Here is a 25,746-nt window from a genome sequence, read left to right as displayed (position 1 = left end):
CAGAGGCTAAGCCACCAATCAAAGATCACCACAGGCCAGTCTGAGGCCCCAGGCATATATATATATAGCAGAGGACTGCTTTGTCTAGCCTCAGTTGGAGTGGATGGCACCTAAGCCTGTAGACACTTATTGCCCCAGGTGGCAAGGGGAGGTTCTCTCTTAGAGGCAAAGAGGGGGAATGAGACAAAGAATTTCTGGAGGGAGGAATGGGAGTGAGGGCAACATATGGAATATAAAGTAATAAAATATTAATATAAGTAAGTTTCTAGACATGATTAGTCAAGAGACTCAAGATTTTTCATCAATTAATAATTTTTTTAATAAAAACATGTTATTGCCCATTTATTTGAGTAGTAATTGTAATAAGTGTAACTAGAAGACTTTTGACAAATATGAAATTATTCTTTCCAGTTTATTTTAATAGAAATAGAATCACATCACCTTCACTTCACTTTCTTCCTATAAAAATTATAATTAATTTTTTTTGTTTTTGTTTTTTTGAGACAGGGTTTCTCTGTATAGCCCTGGCTGTCCTGGAACTAACTTTGTAGACCAGGCTGGCCTCGAACTCAGAAATCCACCTGCCTCTGCCTCCCAAGTGCTGGGATTAAAGGTGTGCACCACAACCGCCTGGCTTATGCTGTACTTAATTTTTTGTTGTTTAAGCTACTATAAGTAATAATTAAAATCACAATAAATGTAAAAGTATTATAAAGACAATAACTTGCAAAGGTAAATATTTTTCTGTTAATTTGCAATCATCACCATAGATAAAATTCTATTTTGAAACTTTAAACTAGGCACTCAGGAGGCAGAGGCAGGTGGATTTCTGCATTCGAGGCCAGCTTGGTCTACAGAGTGAGTTCCAGGACAGCCAGGGCTACACAGAGAGACCCTGTGTCCAAAACAAACAAACAAACAAACAAACAAACAAAAAACAAAGCAAAGCAAAACAAAACAAAAAGAAACTTTAAGCTGGCTTGAAGGTTTTAAATTGCTTTATGTTCAGTTCAAAAATTAGCATCTCCCTTTTCCATCTAACATCATATTTTGTTTTCCTTTATTATTTTATCTTTTGAGAACTTTATACTTTTAAAGTTTTGTTATGTATTGGTAGTTCCCATATCATATTTCTCTATTGGCACAGCCACATCCATTGGAAACAGCAAGAGTCATGAAGCCAGCACAGCTGCTTGACACAGTTCCAGCAAAGCTGGGCAGATTGCTACAGTCACTGTTCTTCATTCTCTAACTTTTGGGTTTTGCTCTCTGCATGTTGCATTTTTGGGGACTTTCTGTACTATGATTCATTTTATGTCTTTTCCTGAGAAAATTATATCTGAGTCTTTTTTGGAAAATCCTAGAATTAACTTTATATGGCCATTATTTGGAAGTCTTCCTTATGCCATGGTATAATTTAGCACAGATAAGCACATAGCTAGATGAGACCATTACTCTAGGAACTTACTTAGGGTATCTGAGCCTGAAAAAACTCAAACTGTATAATTGACGAACATAAACAGAGACAAATGACAAACTCTGACAGTCCAGAAAAATATGTTACAGATTCAAAATCTATTTTATTTATAGGCTTAGGGCTCTCTGAAAATGGAGTTTAAAGATAGAGGGTCAACAGGGTACATCCCTAGAAGAATAAAACTCAGTAAATAAGATGTATTGACTAAAATGAACTTTCCTACTTTATAGAGTAGATGATCAAGCTTATAGTAAAAAAAAAAGTTATGTATTAGTATTTGCTACTTATAAAAAGACTGGGTCAGATATTTTCTGTTTGGTGTACTTTAAAACTACAAACTTTTCAAGCCTAAAAGTAGGCTGTCATAAAATAAATGTTTTTGCTTTAGATGAGACATCTTTTAGATTCTTTAAATTGGAGTTATATACATAATAAGAAGAATAATATATGTTCTGTCTGTGTTTTCTTTTAGTAAATGGACTTGTAACCCTGGACATGTAACAAAAAATCAAATACATAATATGTAAGACTTAAAAAATCATTAGCCTATCTCTTTTCTGTGAAACCTGTGTAAACAGAGAAGCATCTGTTTGCTAGTCAGAGCTGGGAGTTGCCCCTGACCATTGCATCTGAATGAATCCCTTCCTCCTCTCACCAACTCCCTATCACCTCTGCTGCTGCCCTATTGGAAACAACCCCTCAGTTGTTCCCCCAGGAAGGCTCCAGCATTTCCTCTCATTTAAGAAATTTAAACAACTAAAATAGTAGGATGAATTCATTTTTTTCAGTATCACTAAAGGAAACAGTTATGGTATATATGTAACACAAACATAGACACATATACATACATGTAAGAATATATATGCGTGTATAGAATTGCATAACATACACATGAATTAACAGGGAGGCTCAATGACTTAACCTTTCCAAAAATATGCATGATGTCATTGACATATGTGTCACTTGAGATATATAAGATATAATTCAAATTTGCTTCATCTCTAATTTTATAATACAAATTAGTAAAGCCATTTCATAATAATCATGTTCAGAAACTCATCAAGTAAATTAAAGTGTATTGCAACACGAGTATAGTAACTGTATTAAGAGTATCATACACTTTTATTTCTGAGATGAACTGAAACAAGGATACGTTCATCAGTTTTATGGTTGAAACTGTTACATGTTGCATGTGTAAGCTATATCAGATCAGCAGTTTTGAAGCAAGTTTTTTTCGCACGAGATCCTTAAATGCTTGTTTCACCTGCTGGTTCCTTAAAGTGTAAATAAAAGGATTCAGCATGGGAGCAACAGAGGTGTTGAGCATAGCCACCCCCTTTGTTAAAGCAACTCCAGCCTTGGCAGATGTTTTCACATACATGAAGATGCAGCTTCCATAGGATATAGAGACAACAATCATGTGTGAGGAGCAGGTTGAGAAGGCCTTTTCCCTTTGTTTGGCTGAGGGAAATTTCAGAATAGTTCTGAGAATACAGGTGTAAGAGAGAATTATCAGCATCAGCGTGGTCATAAGTGTGATCAAAGCTAATATAAAGCTCATAAGCTCCAAGGTGCTTGTGTCTGTGCAGGATATTTGCAGCAAAGGAGCAGAGTCACATGTGAAGTGGTCAATAGTGTTGGAGTCACAGAAATCTAGATCTAAGCCCATGGCCAGTGGAGGAAAAACTACCAAGAAACCAGCCAGCCAGGAGCTGATGATGAGCTGGTGGCAGATCTTGTTACTGATGATGGTCGTATAGTGCAGAGGCTTGCAAATAGCCACATAGCGATCATAGGACATGGATGCCAGAAGGAAAAACTCTGTTGAGCCAAGGAAGATAAAGAAAAATAGTTGGGCAGCACAAGCATTATAGGAGATCGATTTGTCCTTAGTTAAGATGCTGACCAAAAACCTAGGATTACAGACAGAAGTAAATGAGATTTCTAAGAAGGAGAAATTCCTGAGGAAGAAATACATGGGTGTCTTCAGGTGGGAATCCAACAGTGTGAGAGTAATGATGGTTAAATTTCCAGTAATGCTCAGCAAGTAAGTGAGAAACAGAAAAAAGAAAATCACAACCTGAAGCTCAGGATCGTCTGTCAGACCCAGGAGGATGAAGTATGTCACTGAAGTTCTGTTCCTCATCTCTGATGGTTTGTCTACAAGAAATCTAACTGATAAAATCAACATAGAAAACATGAATGGATACATGAACATGAGCTACAAGACAAGCATAGATCTGTCTTTCTGTCTCTGTCTCTGTCTGAGTCTCTCTCTCTCTCTCTCTCTCTCTCTCTCTCTCTCTCTCTCTCTCTCTCTCTCTGTGTGTGTGTGTGTGTGTGTGTGTGTGGTTGTGGCTGTGTGTCTTTATCCCCCTATCTCTCTCTGTCTCTTTTTGTATTTTGTTTTCTACATTTTGATCATATTTTTGAAGATTCATTTTCTATGTTTAAAGCCAGAAATTTTTCTGTTTTCATTCTGCCACCATCTTTACATTTACTATTGTATAACATGTAGTAATTAAATATAAATTCATCTAGTTCTTTATGATTAACATCATTATGCCTTTTATGTCATCTTTTCTATAAAACAAAGTTCTTGATCATTGTGGAAATCAGTGATCAATTTAATTATGTACAGGGATAGTCTAAATATCACACTAGAAAAGTCAACAATGTAGCTTCTATAAATATTTTCTTAACAAAATGATAAATGTCAGTATTTTTTGTATTTTAAACAAATAATAGTCCCATTTAAAAAATCCATTATAAATATTGTCTTCTTGTATTATTGGAGAATTTCAATTTGTAACCATCATTCTTGAGCTCTGAAATAAAGAGACTCTTCTCATTAAATTCAGCTAACATTTCATTGATCTGTATAAAATTGCTTTAAAAGGTTTTAAAATTTAGTTAAGTACCAAACAACAAGAACAAAGAGTATTTTTATATCTTATAGCAATAATTCATAATTGACAACTGAATATAGATATTTTAGTATAATCTTTAAAACTATCTTAAATAGCTACATCAGTAATATGAAACTGACTTGCTCAGTGTAAGTAACAGATACTCAAATGTATGTACCATATACACATATACATATATATATTGCATATATATTCATATATGTGAAACTGAGCTATAAATAAACTACATGAGAGGACAGTAGATAAAGCTGAAATATTTAATATAAACTATTTGAAAATACTTACCAATTTAAAGCATCAGGCATATAATAATATGCTTAGTTCTCTTGAACCAAATCATGCCATGGTCCTGTAGCACAAAGAGAAATCGGTGTTTATGTCTCTCCTCCCTCAAAGCTGAGCATCTCCTCACAGCACCCATGATGTTTAATCTCAAAACATGCTGTGAAGCATCTTTATGTGTTTTCCAAAATCATCCAATATCTCAGATCCTGACATGGTCCTTAAAATATCTTAAAAAGACATCTCTATATGAGAATTGTATTGCTATAAAAATTTTCAGATTATTCTAATATTTCCCAAAGGAATGTTGGCATTGTTTCCCCAGGGAAAAAACATAGCACTTATACTATGTTTACAACACATAACTTCAAAGAAATTCTACAAAACATGAAAATGTATGACTTCTGGGATAGATAATAATAGGGCACTAGTGTATACAACTAGAACATTACTTCCAATAATCACATTTAATTGGTTGATTATGTGAGCTACATCCCAGGAGCTTGTAGAACTTATCTATAAGTAATAAACTAGGCATTTTTGAAAGGATGAGATTTAACAACAAAATATAGTTATCTTCTCACATTGATTTTTCTAGGACAGTGTTGAGATAGACTATGTGGCACTCTGATTTACTCTACAGCCTGTAAAACAGCAGTGGATTTTTTAGACTGTGTCTGTCCTGAAAGACTCCATTTCACAAGCAGCCTGTGACTCCATTTTGAGGGTGGAGGACAATTGTGGCATAGTGACACAGAATATGTGTTATCCTCAACACAAGGAAAAATCAGTTTAAAACATGGAAGTAAAGGTTCAGTAGAGGTCTAATGAGAAAATGCAGCTGGCCCTGAACCTGCTATGTAGCCAAGGATTGGCTTGTAGTTCTTATCCTCCTACCTTCTCCAACCAAACCCTACAATTTTAGATATCACCACTGCATCTTGTTCAATATATTTCCCTACAGTTTTGACATAGCTACTTTTACATATGTATTAACTGAAGGTGACTTTGTTCTATTTTAGCTTGATAATTTGTGGTAAATGATGATTTGAGATCCTTTAAGTCTTTTTTCAATCTGATATTTTTAAAGGCAAACATGATACATCATATGACCAAGTTCCCTCAAAATCATACATCTTTATTTTTCTTATCTTTATATAAACTACTTTCCTTTTAAGGCCATTAAAACATGTTATGGAATTAAAAAAAATAATAGGTACCCCTGAGTATATCTTATGGACACTGTAGAGTATTGCTAAATGAATCATTTTTGCAATTATTTACTCTATATGTGAAAGGATGTATCTATGGTTTAAATTCAGGCAGTAAAACACTATAAATAGCCTGCCTGCATAGCACTGAGAAGCACCTAAGAAAACATATCATTTTCTTTCATAGTTAAAATATATACTCAAGTTTTCATTTATATTATAATTATTTATAAAAGTAACTTTTATTCATCTAATATAACTTGTCTCAGAGGCTTACTACTGAATAAGGTCACATTTTCTAGTTCTTTCTCAACTCTGGCTGGCTGATTAAACTTAGTTGTTTTGGCTCAAAACTCCTCTCGAGGTGACTGATCCAAACAGGCCTCTCTCTTGACTTCTGACTGAATTGCTCTACATGGCTTCAAATTAAATCTGGAAATATGTTCTAATCTTCTGGTTCTGTCTCATTTTCTGGCTGGTTCTGTCTTCACCTGCAACCCATCTCTGTAAAACTGTCCTAGTAAAACTCTCTGTCTGTCTGTCTTTTTGTCTTTTTGTCTTTCTGTGCGTGTGTATGGGGGGGGGAGGGGTGTCCATCTCTGTCTGTTTTCTGTTTCTCTCTATATATATCTCTCTCTATGGGTGAGTGAGTGAGTGAGTGATTGAGTGAGTGAGTGAGTGAGTGAGTGAGTGAGTGAGTGAGTGAATGTGTGTTTGTGGATGTATGGGAAGTCACGTCTTTTCTGTTTGTTTCCATGTAAGTTGGGTGTATCCCATCTTTGACTCATTCTATCAAATCTTTCCTTGATTTATCACATTGTCTGCCCCTCAATTAGATGTCACTCTCAAACATGGCCTGTTCCTTCTATAAACTAACCTCACATCAATTGTTTGGGATTAAAGGTGTGTACTAAGGGCATGTCTGTATTCCAGATAGATTATACTGTTATTCCGGGCACATCTACATTCCAGCTGTATCAGATAGACCTAGAATGTCTTTAGTCATGATTTATAACCAGAGCAGCCATTTGCTGGGTTAAAATTTCTATATAGTTATCTCTTAATTGATGATTTGCTCTGTCCTAAAAACCAGTTTTATAATTTCATACACTATTATCATTGTGTATGAAATTATATCATTCCTAACTCATAAAAACAAAATTTTATTACACATTTTCTCATTACTTATTAGTGAGTATGTGTGTGAGTGTGCTTCTATGTGCACACCTTCAGGATATGGAAACTAGAGTACATACTTTCAGAGTCATCTATCTCCTCCACCAAAAGGATTCTGGGAATTGAACTTAAATAGAATCATTGCATGCTTAGCCATTGCTGATCTACTATGTTTTAATTACAGCACCTTGGGTGTCCTCATTATCTTTCTTTGAACCCAGAGCTCACTGATTTGACTCAGATGGTTTCTGCTCAGTGAATCCCAGGGATTCACCTGTCTCTCCATCCCCAATAATCATATTATAAGCACAAATCACCATGCACAGCATTTTTCCATAGGTTCTGGGGATTGAACTAATGTCCTCATGCTTACATGGAAAATAATTTATCAACTAAGTTGTGGAAACAGCCTTTATTATTATTATTATTATTATTATTATATTGCCTTTACCCATATTTTTTATTTTACACAAATTGAATCTTAATCTCTGATTTTATATTTATTTTTGATGTCCACTAAAATAGTGTATACTGTTTTCAGTGGTGATTTAAAAACTTGATAGTTGTTTGACCTATTTGTTTAGCACCAGCCAGCTATAGTCTTTTATACTCGATTTCACATTAAATGAAGTGTGATAAACGTTGTATTAGTTCTCAGTTACTTTCTGAGCTACATCTTCCTAATCTCACATTTTATTTATTTGACAATGAAGTTCTATGTCAAAATATAAAGTCACTGAATTAGTGCTGGCAAGTTTGCTGCTGTGTTTCATTTCAAGAGGTGATCTTCCCCAGACTAGATGTGTCATGCTCTTACAATCTCTTTATTTATCATGGATTTGTAGCAAGGACCAGATTTCTGTTCCCAACACCTATGTCAGATGACTCACAACTCTCTATGAGGAGAAGGAGAGAGGTGAGAGGGGAGGGAGGAAGGATTGTAGGAGGGGGTTACCAGGAAGGGGACAGTGAGCTGGATGTAAGTGAATAAGTAAAATAAATTAATTAAATTAAAATATTTTAAAAAGCAACTCAAGTAAAGAGTTTATTTCAGCTTATAGGATTTAGTTCACAGCAACAAGGAAAGCATAAAGTGGGGAAGCTGAGGCCAGTGCTCACCTTGCATATTTTATCAGAAAACAAAGAGCTCCTTGGGTACTTTCTCTAGCTCCTCCATTGGGGGCCCTGTGATCCATCCCATAGCTGACTGTGAGCCTCCACTTCTGTGTTTTCTAGGCCCCTGCATAGCCTCACAAATGACAGCTATATCAGGGTCCTTTCAGCAAAATCTTGCTAGTGTATGCAATGGTGTCAGCATTTGGAGGCTGATTATGGGATGGATCCCCAGGACCTAAAGGGATCTGCAAGCCTATAGGTGGAACAACAATATGAACTAACCAGTACCCCCTGGAGCTCATGTCTTCAGCTGCATATGTATCAGACGATGGCCTAGTCGGCCATCAGTGGAAAGAGAGGTCCACTGGTCTTGCTAACTTTATATGCCTCAGTACAGGGGAACACAGGGCCAAGAAGTGGGAGTGGGTGGGGAGGGGAGGGGGGAGGGTATGGGAGACTTTTGGTATAGCATTGGAAATGTAAATGAACAAAATACCTAATAAAAAAATAATAATATTTTAAAAATAAACAAAGAGCAATGAATGTGGTTTTCACTAGTTTCTCCTCTTTATACAGTCTGTGACTCCAGCTCCTTAAATGGTGCCACCCATATTTAAAATGTATCATCTCAACTCAGTTAACCTAATCTGGACAATCTCAAACAATGCTCAAAGATTTGTATCCAAGATGATTCTAGATCATAGTAAGTTGAGAAGTAGTATAAATCACCATAGTGGTCAATATTAATTTTACTAAGTGCCTCTTGGCACTGGTTCTTTGTGTTTGGGTATTTCACATTTCAGTTATGTAAAGCTAACTATTCGAGTGTCTGATTTTCTATGTATATCCATCCTAATTTTGATGCCTACACAATTGTTCATATAGGTGAAATACTGTTTACCAAGTTCAATATTAAATTTAATTTCTCTGTATTCATTAAATCATTGTGTTACGGTAGTTGGGATTGTGGCTTGTTGTTTTTAGGCTCTTGGCCTCTTATTGAAGGAATTGAAATAAAGGCTCACATAGATGGTGAAGAGTGAAGGAAACATTGCTCAAGGAGAGTGATAGTACAGATATCAAAAGAAAACATTGTCAAATTGGCTGCAGGTCATTTTTGTTTGAGGATCTCTTATGGAGTTCAAGAAAAGATGTCTGTTGCTTAGTGGTATAGTGGAGTGGTTCTTTATTTTAACTGACAGACTTTCATTACATAAGCTCTTGGCCCACTGTGAAAATACCTTTCCATAATCCATCTGATTTTAATAACATGTACACCTAATTATGGGTAATATATTATGATCAATATGTAATTCTCCTAAAAGGACTTTGAGAGAACATGGTTCGTCTTATTGCTCAAAGATCCAAAGCCTATTAAGAGCAAATCATCTCACTTTTCCAGGCTTTAGGATATTATCCCATACATGTAAAGTAAAAATAGAGTGCTACCAAGTTGCTAAAGAAGGTAACCTATTTTAGTTGGTTGCTAGGTACAGTGTTCAGAGAGTGGTATGTGTATAGAATGTCCATCTGGTTTTAGAAAACCAAGAACATTATGAGAATAGAGGCATATATCTATTCTTAGCCAACTGTTTGCCAAATGTCAGGTTCACAAGCCAATCCCTGTGCTTCCCTGCTTCACCTCAATTCAGTATTTATGTTTTTATATATAAAATGAAAATGTATAAATATGTAGTGTAATTCTGCATGTACATGCAAATATAAACATGCTAATGATTATGCTAAAGATTATGTTAATGAAACTCTGAAAGCTGTAACATGATAAGATTGTCATTAGAAAATTCCATTCACTATTTTATGATTCTCAGATCTGTTTTGCACACTGTTCTTTGAATAGCATAAAAAATGACATTGCTTAAATTTACTTAAAAACCAGAAGCATAGACTTTTCACACCCTACCAAACCCATTCTATGAAGCCACAGTCACCCTGATACCTAAACCACACAATGACTCAACAAAGAAACAGAATTTCAGACTGATCCTACTTATAAACTCTGGCAGGAACACATCAAAAAACACCCATCATGATCAAGTAGGCTTCATCCCATGGATGCAGGGATGGTTCAATCTATGAAAATATATCAATGTACTTAACCATATAAACAAACTGAAAGAAAAAAAAATCACATGATCATCTCATTAAATGTTGAAAAAGCTTTTGAAAAAATTTTAGATTTCTATAGTTTTGTTTTTGTTTTGTTTCATATTTCAAAGCTAATTTAGATTCTAAACAATGAAAAGTTTCAGGAAATCCCATGATGAGATTTTTGAAAACAGCCTAATCTACTCACTCAAAAAATTCTCTCCAAAAACTCCCCAAAGTCTGGTGGCCTAATACAAAGACTGAATATTTTTCTGGATTAAATTTCATCTTTACTAGAAATAACAACACTACTACAGGCAAAATGAGAGAAATTAGGTATATTTTTCTTTCTAGTTCAAGCCCAAACTGCAAACAAACCCATATCCTTTCACTGATTATTATTTTCTAGCTTTTCACTAAAGCATTAGGCAATGTATTCACAGTTTGAGTCAATAGGTTAGAAAATTACAGGAAAACAAAAAGAATATAAGAAAATACATTTGAATGTAGAAGATCTTATGTAAGAGAGTTTAAAAACGACTGTGAGTTATTTAGGTAGGTATTTATTTTGACTCCCATTCACCATCCTTCCAGCACTGTATTTTCTTTCTCTTGCAGTGTTTTTCACTCACTGAAATACTAGTTAATTTGCTTTCTTATTATGTTGCTGATTCCTAGTTACTAAAAGCAAGCTTTATAAAAGCATGATATTGTGTGCTTTATTCATGACTATATGTCTATGTCCTAGAAAGAAGCTGTCTATTGGTGAATAATTTGTGATTTCAGTTACAGATTTCAGAAAATTCAGTGCTTCTTTGATGCCAGTAATTTTCTTGTGAAGTCCTTGAATGCCTGTTTGACTTGCTGGTTCCTTAGGGTGTAAATGAAGGGATTCAGCATAGGAGCTACAGAGGTGTTGAGCATGGCAACTCCTTTACTTAGCACCACACCTTCTCTGGCAGATGTTTTTACATACATAAAAATGCAGCTTCCATATGAAATGGAAACCACAATCATGTGAGAGGAACAAGTGGAAAAGGCCTTTTTCCTTTGCTCTGCAGAAGGTATCTTCAGAATTGTTCTAAGGATGAGTGTGTAGGACAGAATGACCAAGGCCAATGTTACTATGAGAGTAAATACTGCTAAGAAAAATGCCATCAGCTCGAGAATCTTTGTATCTGTGCAAGCGATCTGCAGCATGGGAGAAGAGTCACAAGTGAAGTGATCTATGATGTTAGAGTCACAGAACTCCAGCTGAAGGCCCATGATTACAGGGGGAAAAACAATGAGGAATCCAGCTGACCAAGAGGCAATTACAAGTTGATTGCACACTTTGTTGTTAATGATAGCTGTATAGTGCAGAGGTTTACAGATGGCCACATAACGATCATAGGACATTGCAGCCAGTAGAAAAAATTCTGTCGCTCCCAAAAATATCAAAAAAAATACTTGTGCCATGCAGGCATTATAGGAAATAGCTGTGTTCCCTGTAATGATGCTGATCAGAAATCTTGGAATGCAGACTGTTGTAAATAAAATTTCTAAGAAGGAAAAATTCCTGAGAAAGAAATACATGGGAGTTTTCAAGTGAACATTCGACAGTGTCAGGGTAATGATGGTCATATTTCCACTTACACTCAGTAGGTATGTGGCCAGCAAGAAGAAGAATATCACAATTTGTAACTCTGGGTCATCTGTAAGTCCCAGAAGAATAAATTCTGTGATTGATGTCTTATTTGGCATAGCTAAGATCTGAAATTGGGTTGGTCTGTAAATAAAAAGAACAATGTTAATTCAAAGTCATTTGATAGAATTTCAATTATGTTCATAATGTTCTTATTCTCCAAAACTAAAGCTTATACTTAATGCCTTGGGAAATGGTGAAAGAGCTATCTATTAAAATTAAAAGTTCATGTTATGTTCTGAGAAAGAAAAAGTTAGTTTGTTTCACTATTCTTGAGAAAGATTAAATAGATTATCAAAATGTATTCATTGTAATTTGACTGTTATGACCATAGTATACAATTTATGATTATCACTAGAAAGCTTATCTTGAGTCAAATCCAATCATTTTTGTTCTTATAGAAACACATTCTGACCTAATATTCTTTAGCCTCCTAACTCAGATCCATGGGAGATTATAGGCAGTAGCCTCATACTCCTAACAACTCTTGATGGTTTTTGTTTTGGTTCGATGACAGAATCTGGCTGAGTTGACTTTAGTTCAGAACTTATTGTGCAGCTCAAGTTAACCTTAGACTTGTGATGGTCCTCCCTTTTGCTGGGTTCAAAGGAGTGCATAAAAACATCGAGCATCTTAAATTATTAAGATCTCAAGTTCATAGAAAACTTTAAGCAGAAAGCACTATGTGTGTGTCAGGGAGGGGACTGACTGAAATATTTCATTTTTTATCATCATACAAAATCACCCTATTCACTCTTCTCTGAAATTAATACACATACAATATCAGCATATAATAATGAGTAAGGTCAGATTATTAGAGCTAAATATAATGCTAGTAAGCTTTTTGCCTGACATTCTCAAGTTTTGCTTTGAAAAAGGATATGCTGATAAATTTATTGATTTTTAAAAAGTGTGACAAGAAAAAGAAAGACACTATAAGGAATAGAAAAATATAGGAATAATACATAACAGCATAAAATACAATAATTATAATTATTGTGGAAAATATCAAGATATTCTTCACTCTATGCCAATCATCCTTCAAGGTTTTATGTACAAGCTCAAGGTTACATATTAGGGTCTACAAATAGAGTAGCACTCTTGTTTGTATTCTACTTTACCATATCCAGTGTTCCAATGTTCAAAAGAGACATACATTTTATTTGATGAATGAAATAATAAATTTCTTAACTCAATAATAACTCTGCAACCTATTAATTCTGGTGCCAATATTCTGTAGTTTATGTTAGCTCCCTGGGCTCAGATCTGCATCTATGCATCAAGTCTTGCAAACTAATCAATTTTAACAAATTTTTACATCATTAGTGTCATGTCCCAATAAAATGAGAGTTTTCAGTATTAGAATTTTAAAATTTCAGTGACTTAAGTACTCAACCTCTGAAAGACACTTTCTGGAAACACATCCATGCACTATACTGCTACCAGTTCTAAGAAGCAAGAATTCCATTTTGTGATTCTCAGGAAACCATGAAAGGACTCTGAGTTAATGACATGCAAGGATGCTGCAAAAACGGTTTCGTGTTTCCTCTGCCCATTAGGGCTATATTAGTAATGTCATTGATGTTTACCTGAGAAAATGCATTTGACTCCTTTCTGTGGTCAGTGTTATACATTTTTAAACTCAGTTGTCAGGTTTAGGGAAGACATAGGAAGAAAAAACAGTTACACAATTTAACAAAATAGCCTCATGATATGTATCAAAAGGATTTATTGTAAACCATTCTAATATAGAAAGTTGAGTAATATTGTTGACAAAGACAAAATATACTTACTTTTATATTTGTCTTGGCATTTTTATACCTGGTTTTCTGATTATCTAATATTTATTTTAAAAAACAACAATGATTCAAGTAGGAAAAGGTTGTTTCATTTTTTAAAATAATTTGACCAAATTAAGTATTTCTATTCAGCAACTCCTTTAACAAAATGTAAGCATTTTTTCTAGGTGTAGCTTGTGAAAGCCTATCCAGTTCTCAATCCAAATCCTGATCTTTAAGAATAAGAAATATCGAAACATCATATGCCATTGACTGAATAACTTTTGTAATATTGTTCAGCAATTCATATATTTTTAAAAATGTTCTGTAAAAAGAATAGATGCATTATGTATGTTTGTGAATAAGATTTAGAAGAGTTTGTCCTGGTGGAAAACATAATAGACACATCCCTAGAGAAAGAAAAACTAGTGTGTCTACAATTAATTAATTTGGGCAACATTTTCATCAAATTCCTTTGAGAACCATTAGGTACTGGAAGATGTTGAATTCTATGTATAATGCCAGACATCCTATGAACCAAAGGAAAGACTGATGAAACAATTACTGCCTGCTGAGTAATTGTTTAAATTATCCTTCCAATTATTCTGTATGTTTTAGAATTGGTTTGGTTTTGGTTTTTAGCTATTTTGTATCTTTTTTGGTTCCCATATTAATATTAAGAATTTTAAAATTTATATTAAAATTGCATTTGAAATTAGATGGGAATTGCATTGAATTTCTGTAATAAGCTTTTGGTAAAATAACCATTTTTACATTAATCACCTTGAGCATAAGAATTCTTTCCATCTTCTGGTGTTTCTTCAGCTTCTTTGTCTTAAAGTTCTCATTACGTAAGTGTTTCTCTTCCTTGGTGAGATTTATTCCAAGATATTTGAGGCTATTAAGACTGGGATTGTTTCCCTGTTTTCTTTCTATGTTTGTCATTGACATAAATAAAGGTTACTGGTTTTGTGGGTCAGGTTCATGTTTTGCTACTTTGCTGAACATGTTTGTTAGTGTCAGGAGATTTTTTTCCTTCTATTCCAAAATTTCCAGAACTTACACCATAAAGGGATATTGGATTTTGTAAAAGGCCTCTTTTTTTTTTCAGCTAAAGAGATGATCATGTGGTTTCCATCTTTGAATCTATTTATGTGATAGGTTAAATTACCTTGATTATGAATGTTGAGTAGCCCTTGCATCTCTTTATTAAAGCTGACTTGATCTTGGCAAATGAGCTTTTTGATGTGCTCTCTTTTCATAAGATTATTTTTGTTGCTCTTTATTATTCTTATATATTTCATATCACATGTCTAGATCATATTCTTTCCCCTGCAAAATCAAAAGCAAAAACAAAAACCAAAACTCTCCCATATACCAGAAACAAAAAGAAGAAATCAGGAGGGTAATCCCATTCACACACACACACACACACACACACACACACACAAATCTTTTAAAAATTAAGTATGATGGAATAAATCAAATCAATAATGTGAAAACATATACAATAAAAAGTTTAGAACCCTGAAGAAGGAAACTGAAGATGAGTCAGACACAGGAAGAGTTCCCATACACTGGGGTTGGTAGGGTTTGTAAATGGTAGTCTATAGATTCAATGTGTCTCCCTTCGAAATTCAATGTAATTATTCTCAGAAGTGGAAAAGATAGAAAACACAATCTAAAAATTTAGATGAAAGTACAGAAACTCCATATAACCAAAACCAATATTGACCAATAGAAGCACTGCTGGGAGTTCACCATTATTGACACTAATTTATATCACATAGCTGTAAAAGGAAAACACACACACACACAGACACACACACACACACACAGACACACACACACACACACACACACACACAGAGAGAGAGAGAGAGAGAGAGAGAGAGAGAGAGAGAGAGAGAGCTACCAGAGAAAACATACACACAAATTAATGGTATAGAAGATCAGCCAAATACAAATCCACTCACCCACAGCTATGTAATGTTTAAGCAAAGTACAAAAACAAAACCAAAAAAGTATCTATAACAGTACTAGAAAACCCGGATATTAACACATAAAAGAATGAAATTTGTTCTTCCTCTCTCTCCCCCAACACACATCATCTTCAAATAGATCAAAGAACTCAGAATTAGACCAGAAACTCTGAATATTCTAGAAGAAAGAGTAGTGACTACACTCCAGGATACTGGCTCACGTAAGGATGTAGAAGAATTTTAATCCAGCAACGTGACTACTCTGGCAAGGCATCACATATAAAGGCCTTCTAGGTCTATACAATCTGGGTAGAATACAGACACACATTTAATCCCAGGAGACAGAGGCATGCAGATTTCAAAAGTCTGGGTCTGCCTGGTATAGAGCAAGTTTTAGGTAAAGGAGACTTAGGTCCAAATGTGGTTGTACACACCTTTAATCCCAGAACTCAAGAGACAGAGGCATGTAGATCTCTGAGTTCTAGTCAGTTCATCTGAGTCAGAGAGTTGAGGAGCTGTGCAGTGGAATGGAGTTCTTGGAATTTAGAGACAGTTTTTACCATAACAGTTTTATAGAGACAGGTTGCAGAGAGAATAGGCTAGACACATGTGAAGACAGAAGGAGCAAGAGAATAAGAAACCGGAAGATTAAAAAGATTGTTAGAGTAAGTTTGGGGCCAAACAGAGCCATTCAGGAGAAACTGAGAGAAGCAGATTGATTCAATCAGCTTGAAGAGGAGTTTGAGCCAGAACAGCTGAGCTTAACCAGCCAGCCAGAGTTCAGAAAGAAGTAAAGGGTCAGCTTATTCATCACTAAGCCTCCATGAGGACAGTTACATTAGATGAATAAGTTAATTTTACATAAAGACACTCTGAATACAACCCCACTAACCCAGAAAATAAACCAGGAATCAAGAGGTGGAATGGCATAGAATTAAATTAAAGCTTCTGTAGGGCAAAGAAAACTTAATCAACTGAAGAGGCAGCCTATAGAATAGGGACATTTTCTATCAGCTACTGTAGTGGTTTGAGTAGGTTTTCCCCCATCCCCCTCCCTGGACTCAGGTGTTTGAATGCTTAGCTCACAAGGAGTGCTACTATTAGGGGGTGTGTTCTTGTTGGAATAGGTATGGCTTTGTCACTGTGGAGGTGGGCTTTGAGACCCTCCTAGCTACCCATGAAACAGTCTTCTAGAAGCCTTCAGATCAAGATGTAGAGCTCTCAGCTCTTCCTGTGTGATATCTGTTTGGATGCTGCTATGCTCCCTCATTACTGACCTCTGAACCTCTAAGCCAGCCCCAATTAAATGTTGCCCTTTATAAGAGCTGCCTTGGTCATGGTGTCTCTTCACAGAAGTAAAGCCCTAAGACAACTATACATCTATCAGAGGACTGTTTCCCTGCACTGAGTCGGGTCGGGCTGGGCCAACGAAAGGTTGACTAGCCAGGGAAGAGGGAAAAAAAATGCAAGATGTTTGTAAATCTGATCAAGAACTCTGGTTTTGTGTATTTTGTGGTTTGAAAGAGTGGTATCTTCCATAAGGTCCTGTATTTAAATATTCATTTCAAATTGGTGGTGCTATATTGGGGAAGGCTTTGGAGCTTACAGAAGAAGCAAATTCATTGAAAAAGTACCTCACTGAATGCAAGCTTTGAAGGTTTGTAACCTCACCCCACTTCCTGCTTTCTTTTGCTCCCTGTCTGTGTTTTAAATGGGATCAACCAGCTTCCTGCTCCAGCTGTAATCCACTTCTGCCCTTTCACAGTGGACACTTATGCCTTTGTGGACCTACATTTCGCATCTGTCAGAACACCTCTCAAGGAAAGGAAGCACAGGGGCACTACAGTCCAAGCTCATAGGATGCTGACAGGCTACTCAGGGGAGATGTAACAGCCTAAGTAAGATAAGGGTCCCAGCCTGTGTTACTCTGGGTGAGAAGTGGCATCGGTTGGGACAGAGGCTGTGGTTCTCAAACTCATAGGCATCCAGACACCACTGGGAACTTTGAAGAATTGAGAAGGGGGAAGTGGGGACTCAGGCCTGAGATGAGTCCAGGACAGAAGGAATCTGGCTTACCTCAGGAAAGTGCAAGGAGTGCAGAAGCCTTCTGTGGGAGGCTTAGGAGCAGCTCTGTATGACTAACCCCTTCCCCAAGACAGTCTTTGCTTGTCCTGTTTATTCATGGCAGAAGAGGATGCATATGATTTACTCAGGGTTGATCAGAGTTTACAGAGCTTTCACAGGGGATGTCCAAGAAGGGACATTTATAGAATAAAGCTTTGGGGTCCATCAAGATATCTCATTAGCAGAGAATTCTGGGTTTCTATGCTATGGAACCAGTTGTCATGGACCACTCATTGAGGTGTTGTGGTCATGTGTTCCAGGACAGGAAGCTGGTCAGGAGTAGATTCAAACATCTACCATTCTCAATTATGAGAATTGCCAGGATTAATTAATCTGCTTGTCCTTACCAGGCTTTCTGTCTGGTGTCTTGGTTCCACTTGCCCCACATCACCTCTGGAATCATGAGCTAAAATAAACCCTGTTTTCCTGAAGTTGTTTTTGGTCATGATACTTTATCAAACAACAGAAGAATAACTAGAAAAGATATCTTACAAGTCCCGGGAGTGATCTTAATATCATTATCTTGCTAAATGTACATTGAGGGTGGTGGGCTGTGAACAGACAGCCTGGTCTTCTGTAGAGCAAAGGTCTGGAACCCCAGAGTCCTGGTGGGTGGTGATTTCCACCTGCATAGGAGAGAAGGAGTTCAGCCATGCCTCCTGGTCACCTGGCTCCTGTCATGTAGCTACAGCCTAGCACAGCCCCCTGCAGAGATTTATGGGCATCAATCACATAATTGCTGCACCAAGCCCTCCTGCATGCAAATAGGTTTCCCCAAGCTCTCATTCCAAGCCAATGAGAAGAACCTGCTGTCAAACCCTGCATGCTTAGCTCAAGAGGAGCTAAGCACTCAAAACTGTATATAAATCCTATCCAGGGAATAAAAGGTGTGTGAGAACTACTCTGTCATCTGAGCCTTTTGTCCTAAGAGCTGTAACACTTGGGAAGAGATCTGTTCTCCTGCTTAAGGCTCGGCTGCACTCCTCACTGGCTATTCTGCCTCTCATCTGCCCAGCCAGACCCAGCTCAGTGCAGGGCAGTTCAGAGTTACCTGGAAGGAACAGCAGAGACAGAGGTGGAGCCAACTGCAGCAGCAGCAGAAGCAGTGGAAACAACTTCCCCTCCCTGCCCACACTCTCCAGAACCCTCCCACTAGGCCTGGCCAGAGATCTCTGTGGAAAGCCTCTGCTACTCAGGCCCACAGTACATAGTATAAAACTTTCCTGTATAAGTCTACTCTCATCAGAGAAGTTTCTTTCTGTAATGGATGGTTGTTAATGCAGAAACTCAAATCTAAGCAAAGCTCAGCAAATACGTTTTAGAGGATTGCTCACCACAAATAGGACATTTATATAACTATCCCTTCCCTGCTGCCACTGCCACCCAAAGCCCATCACAGAAGAAGAGGCAGAAAAATTGTAAGAGTCAGAGATCAGGATGGAGCAAAGCAAAATTATGTATTTTAGATATGGTAGGACTGTGGCATCCATGAACTCACAGCAGCTATTACTATCTGCACAAGACCTGCACAAAATCAAGACAACCAAACTCACAGCTTACAGGGAGGTCTCAGAACCCTCTGCCTTTAGTTGAGGAGCTATTGACAGCTGATCACTTATAATAGAAGGGCAAGCAGTTTTCTTTAAAGATATATTCCTTAGTAGGTTGACCAAACTTCAGTGGATAGCCCCACACTCATGAATATATGGGCATCAAAAATTGTAGTCCTTGGATTATTTTTTAAAAGGAGACACAAAGATAACAAGGGTGATGGGTATGGGAAGAGTTAGGCAGAGGAGTGGGAATGAATACAATCAAAATGCATTATAATCATGTGTGAAATTCAAATAATTAATAAAATGCATTAAAAGAAACTGACTTTGAAATGCTATGATAAAATCTAATACTTTTTAACTAATTGAAAAAGTTGAATGTGTACATCTATGCCTTCCCCTCAAGGCTCAAGAATCTATGAGAAAGATAAGATTATAAAAGCCAGAGGTGATGGGTGACTCCAAGGAAACAGTGTCTTCCAGACACATCAGAACTGAGAGGACAGGTGGCACATCCACAGGCTCAAGCCAGGTGGGGTCCCAGCAGTAAGTGGGGTAAGTAGGCTTGGGTTTAGTCCTCTATCTGTTCATATTCACTTGTGAAGGAAAAATTAGTTTTCTCCAATGGAGTCTCATGGGGTATATTAACTACACCTAAAGACAGACCCCATGCACAGGAGTAGTTGAACAAAACAAAATAAACTCAGTGGGTGTGTGTTTTTAGAGTTTTTCATTTTGTTAAGAGAGAAATAAAGAACATAAAATAGAAGATCAGGAGGGTCCAGAGATACTAGGGGAGGGGAAAATATGATCAAAGTATATTACATTATAAGATTTAATAAAAATTTAAAATATGAGTTAAAATATTTCAATAAAAATAAAAATAAATGGCCTTCATGAAACAGCTAACGAGTCAAAAACATTGTATTTTTATTAAATTGTAAGAATTTTGCCACATGTGCTTTCTGTCTTCACTCAACAGACGAAGCAATGTAGACTTCACTTGCCAGTCATGCGGCTTCCTTAGTCATTGAGTTGACAGCTTGAAGTACACTCTAAAATCTTTTGTAGATACTGTTTAACCATTGTTTCTGCTCTATGGTCTACTTTCTCATCTTCTACCAAGTTAAATTATATGCACATCTGAACTTCCCTTAGTTCCATATGGAAGAGAACAAACAATATTTCATACATGATTTTATCAGTTTTGCATTTTTTTTTTTTTTTTTTTTGGTTTTTCGAGACAGGGTTTCTCTGTATAGCCCTGGCTGTCCTGGAACTCACTCTGTAGACCAGGCTGGCCTTGAACTCAGAAATCCACCTGCCTCTGCCTCCCGAATGCTGAGATTAAATTCTTATTTACCTAAAAATTATTTTATGCCACATCAGTTATAACAGATTTGTTATCTTATCAATTCTTTCAATTACTTGATATGTCTACACTGCTTTAAAGCCCCAAAATAAAGCATATACCACATTTAAAAGTGCATATTCATTTCTTGTTAGGTAAAATTAAATTTAAGAAATTTCCTAAATTGCAATTTATCCTCAGAAAGATAATGTCTTGTTTTGCTGTAGGTTTCCCAATCAGTTGATGAGATAACTATCTGTGAAAAGCTTTCTGACATCATATGTAACAAATTTAATTTTCCATCAATTTGAGGTCATTTTAATGAGTTTATTAATAAAGAATAAAAATTTGTCTTTTTTTAAATTTCTGCAACTTGCTCTTACATATTACTTCAGAGTAAATCTTTCCTGTAGTTTAGATTACATATCTACAAAATTTCAGATTGTTTCCTTGAAAGATTTTATTTATTTATTCACATTCTGAAAATTACTGAAAGCTTATGTAGGCTGTGTTTTCTAGTCCTATTACTACTATATAGATATTAATGCGATTAATTTGTTTGGAGACTAAAAGAAAAAAATAAGGTAGACTCCACAAATAGCATATTTCTTGTCAAGTTATGATAGTATTGTAATATGGAGATTAATAATTATTTCCTTTTTGGATTTTTTAAATTGAACAATTAGAGAGCCCATACATGCTCAGAATTTTTGAAAATCTAAATTATTTTGAAGACAATTGAAATCTTATTATAGGTCTTGGATTTTACATGTCATCAGCATAACAAAGTTCCCTTTAGTAATTAGGGCTCTTTATTAACTTTGATATTTTGCTTTTAGAATTAATGATGTAAATGGCAAATTAGTGTACTTTCCACAAAAATCCCCAAGGTCTTCTATACAAGGTCTTGGTAAAAACATTATTCATTATTAAACATAACAACCTCCACTGATATCGAGACAAAATCATGGTTATTGAAGATGGAATGAGGTAGTTGACTACAATTCTTTGGTTACAACAAAACAGGAACACACTATTGTTTGGGAAGATACTATTTATTTAGTTTGTAGAGAAAACAAAACAATGGATTTAAAAAATGTCACATGCATTGGGATCAAAGACAGGAAAATATGAGTATTTTAAAATGAACTGGATTTTAATCTGAACAAGTTCTCCATTGAAACTAATGAAACAAGTAAAAAAATGTGGACTAGGAAAAAATATCCATTTTGGAAGAAATTTTCACGTTACACTTTTAGACACAAATAAAGTTTATAATGTATCTACAAATAAAACCTCTCAGGAACTCAAGGAGAGTAAGTAATTTTAGAATTTTCATGTCGCATACAAAAAGGTTGTATTAAGAAAAGCTCTGTCTTGAACATAGATTATACCAACTAAATCTAGCATTAGAGAAATCTGATAGCATTCATGTAAATCACAGGTAAGCTTTCCACTTATGCATTTGAAAGCTGGCTATGCTTGTTTATCAGAAATGATTTACACATAGTAACTTTCAGTGCCTTTTATTCAAACTTTATTGGTATATATTGCTTATATTTAAGAATTAGAAAATATAATTGTTAATGTCAGAGGTAATATTGAATGTAAATGATTTCTTACACCAAGAAAGCTACAAAAATTGAAATGGAAAATAATTAAGAAGAAATGTTTTAAATTAAATGTAAAATGTTTATTGCTGATTCAAACAAGTTTTAATATAAGACTTGTAAGGCTGTTTTCCTGCAGAACTAGTTTATTTAGTGATGACCAAGAACTCTGAAATTAAAAAAACCACTAACAAATTATCATTTCTAATGATTTATTTCAAATTTCATTTTCATTGATTTAACCACTTAAAATATGAAATCATTCTGAATGTGGTAATGCATGCTTTCAATTCCAGTACTCAGGAGGCAGAGAAACTTCTGTATGTTTAAGATCACCCTGGACTATGTCAGGTATCTCTAACTCGCTCCTGAACTAAAATGTGAGATAATGAACATCCAATACATGCCAAATTTATCTAAAATCACATCCATGTGGACTTCAGAAGTTCTGAATGATACTGATCTTCCATTACAAAAAGTAACACATTTCTCCTACTTTCTGCTTCTTAAATACTTTTATAATTAGACTTTTAACTTTTTATGATACTTATATTTTATTTCGTCTATTTCTAAGGGATAAAATAATATTAATCTTATATTAATCTAATTACCTAGAATTAAAGATATCATGTCATTTAAAAAAAGACAACTTTGGATCACATAGTTAGCTCCTAACCAGCCTGGGATACATAGTGAAACCCTATTTCAATAACAATTCAGACCTTTTCCCTCAAGGCTCAAAGAGCTATGCAGAAGAGGATGTGGAAAGATTGTAAGAGCCAAAGGAGATGAATGTTTCCAAGGAAACAGTGCCTTCTAGACACAGCAGGATAGATGCACAAACTCAGAGAAACTGTGGCAGCAAGAACAATACTTGCTTTGGTTCAGGTGAGGTGAGGAGAGGAAGTGAACATGGAGTTCCATTCCTAAGCAAGAAACTATTTGCAATTGATATCCACCAGTGAAGGGAAAAGTCAGTTTTCTACAATGGAGTCTTACTTGACATATCAACCACACTCCAGGGCGGTCCCCATGCCCAAGGGTAGTAGCCAACACACAACAAACTTTGTGACTTTTCTGATAGCTTTTTTTTTTTAAGATTTATTTATTGATTATATATAAGTACACTGTAGCTGTCTTCAGACACTCCAGAAGAGGGCGTCAGATCTCGTTATGAGATGGTTGTGAGCCACCATGTGGTTGCTGGGATTTGAACTCCGGACCTTTGGAAGAACAGTCGGGTCCTCTTACTCACTGAGCCATCTCACCATCCCCCTCTGATAGCTTTTTGTTGTAATTTTGTTTTGTTTTGATATATTTTTTGCCTTGTTGGTTTTGTGTTTTATTTTTGTGTTTTAACCTAAAATAAATCTTGGGAATCTGTAGTAGTGGGAATTTTATTTTCAAAAATGTGGGTAGAAAATGAGAAGCATGCAAATATTCATCACAGAAAATAATAAATCATTTTCCAAGTATAATAAAATCTGAAAATTATTGGAAATGAGTATCTGATACATGGGTTTATGTAAGTGCTATTATAGTTGTAGATCTGACCAATGAGTAAATGTGGAAACTTAGCAGGAAACAAAACCTTCTGCATTTAATTTCATTGTATTGCAGGATTCTTCATACCACTTTCAAGTCTTTACAAAAAGAACCCACCAATTATTAACTTTTGCGAGGCTGGAAAGATCTAGAAGATATTTAAACATGAGAAACCATACATTGGTGACAACCTTTATTCTTCTGGGATTGACAGAAGACCCAAAGTGGCAAATTGTAATCTTCCTTTTCCTATTTATGACATATGTGCTGAGCATCACTGGAAATCTTACTATTATCCTTCTCACCCTGTTGGATTCCAACCTCAAAACGCCCATGTATTTCTTCCTTCAGAAGTTTTCCTTCTTAGAAATCTCTCTGACATCTACTTGCATCCCTAGGTTCCTGGTCAGCATAGTGACCATGGATAAAACTATTTCAGTGGAGGCTTGCTTCACACAGTTATTTGCTGCCTTTATCTTTGGCATAGCACAGTTTTTCTTGCTGGCTGTCATGTCCTATGACCGCTATGTGGCCATTTGTAGACCCCTTCATTATACAACCATCATGAACAACAGAGTCTGTACATTGCTGTTTGTCAGCTGCTGTTTAATTGCTGTGTTTGCGATCTGCCCTGGAGTCATTGTGAGTCTGAGTTTGGAATTCTGTGATACTATTATTGAACATTTTTTCTGTGACTACTCCCCCATCTTGAAGCTTTCCTGCAATGATACAAGGTTCATGCAACTGCTCAACTTCATTTTTGCCATCTTTATTCTCCTGATGACCTTGGCACTGGTAATGTTCTCTTATGGGAAAATCATAAGTACAATTCTGAGGTTCCCCTCTGCTCAGCAGCAGAAGAAGGCCTTCTCCACCTGTTCCTCACACATGATTGTTGTCTCCATCTCTTATGGCAGCTGCATTTTTATGTACATCAAACCTTCTGCTGAGGAGAGGATATATTTAAATAAGGGGATTGCCATTCTCACTCTTGCACTTGCACCTGTACTAAACCCTTTTATATATACCCTAAGAAATAAGCAAGTCAAAGAAGCCCTAAAGGACATCATTAAAAAGTGTACCTCAGCTACTTCAAAGTAGTAAGTTAGGCTTGATTAGTGTACTAGTAAGATTATTGAAATTATAGGCTATAACAGCTACTATTTTAACATATGTATACTTCATTTTTATATTATGACAATTGCAGGGTTAGTGTAAGTCTTCAAATTTTTCATATTTTTAGTGATGGTATCTGTATTCATGATTTCTTCTATGCATTGCTGGAATCACTTCTTTTTTTTAAATTTAATGCTATGAAATTTATAAAAATCAAAATATCCCACTATGAAATCCCTATGGAAAAAATCATATATCTATGACTTTCTAGTAAATGTATAATTAAAATATTATTTGTGAGCTTTTACTAATAATTGATTTTAGTCTATAAACTTCTAGAAACAATTTCTTCTGCTATATTTTACTCCAATATATTAAATTTCTGAAAACAAACTTTTCTTCTGTCCTCCTTTTTTATTCTTTCTTATTCTTTATCTCTTTTTTTTTAAGTATTCACCTTTATAGGTCATCTACAACATTTTCAAATTTTCTTTTTATCATATTTGTCCCAAGAAAATATTTAACATTCTATATTTGCAGAACAGAATATTATATATAGTCACTGTTAGCACATTTTCTTGTAACCTATTTCATATTTTTAATTTTGAAAACTTTGACTTTCTGAAAGAAACCAATAAAACATGAAAGCATCAACATGTCCTATGTTCAATATCAGTTCTTGTGGGGAATTGCAGGCTGATCTCC

The 25,746-nt window shown here is 35.5% G+C and overlaps 3 protein-coding genes across 3 annotated transcripts; 1 reads left to right on the top strand and 2 right to left on the bottom strand.

The window, feature by feature from the left end:
- Positions 1-2,681: 2,681 nt before the first annotated feature.
- On the bottom strand, positions 2,682-3,668 carry Olfr809 (olfactory receptor 809). Its single transcript, NM_146324.1, has one exon. The coding sequence runs from the start codon at positions 3,666-3,668 to the stop codon at positions 2,682-2,684; it is 987 nt and encodes a 328-aa protein (NP_666436.1).
- Positions 3,669-11,102: 7,434 nt separating this feature from the next.
- Positions 11,103-12,041, bottom strand: Olfr808 (olfactory receptor 808). Its single transcript, NM_146928.1, has one exon. The coding sequence runs from the start codon at positions 12,039-12,041 to the stop codon at positions 11,103-11,105; it is 939 nt and encodes a 312-aa protein (NP_667139.1).
- A 12,049-nt stretch (positions 12,042-24,090) lies between these two features.
- Olfr807 (olfactory receptor 807) lies at positions 24,091-25,026 on the top strand. The gene has a single exon (NM_146929.1). The coding sequence runs from the start codon at positions 24,091-24,093 to the stop codon at positions 25,024-25,026; it is 936 nt and encodes a 311-aa protein (NP_667140.1).
- Positions 25,027-25,746: the final 720 nt, after the last annotated feature.

The sequence above is a fragment of the Mus musculus genome, chromosome 10 (assembly GCF_000001635.26).
Source record: "Mus musculus strain C57BL/6J chromosome 10, GRCm38.p6 C57BL/6J".
NCBI lineage: Eukaryota > Metazoa > Chordata > Mammalia > Rodentia > Muridae > Mus > Mus musculus.
This window is presented reverse-complemented; position numbering and strand designations above follow the sequence as displayed.

Coding starts and splice junctions, on each gene's coding strand:
- Olfr809 (NM_146324.1), bottom strand. CDS start 3,668: ATGTTGATTTTATCAGTTAGATTTCTTGTAGACAAACCATCAGAGATG.
- Olfr807 (NM_146929.1), top strand. CDS start 24,091: ATGAGAAACCATACATTGGTGACAACCTTTATTCTTCTGGGATTGACA.
- Olfr808 (NM_146928.1), bottom strand. CDS start 12,041: ATGCCAAATAAGACATCAATCACAGAATTTATTCTTCTGGGACTTACA.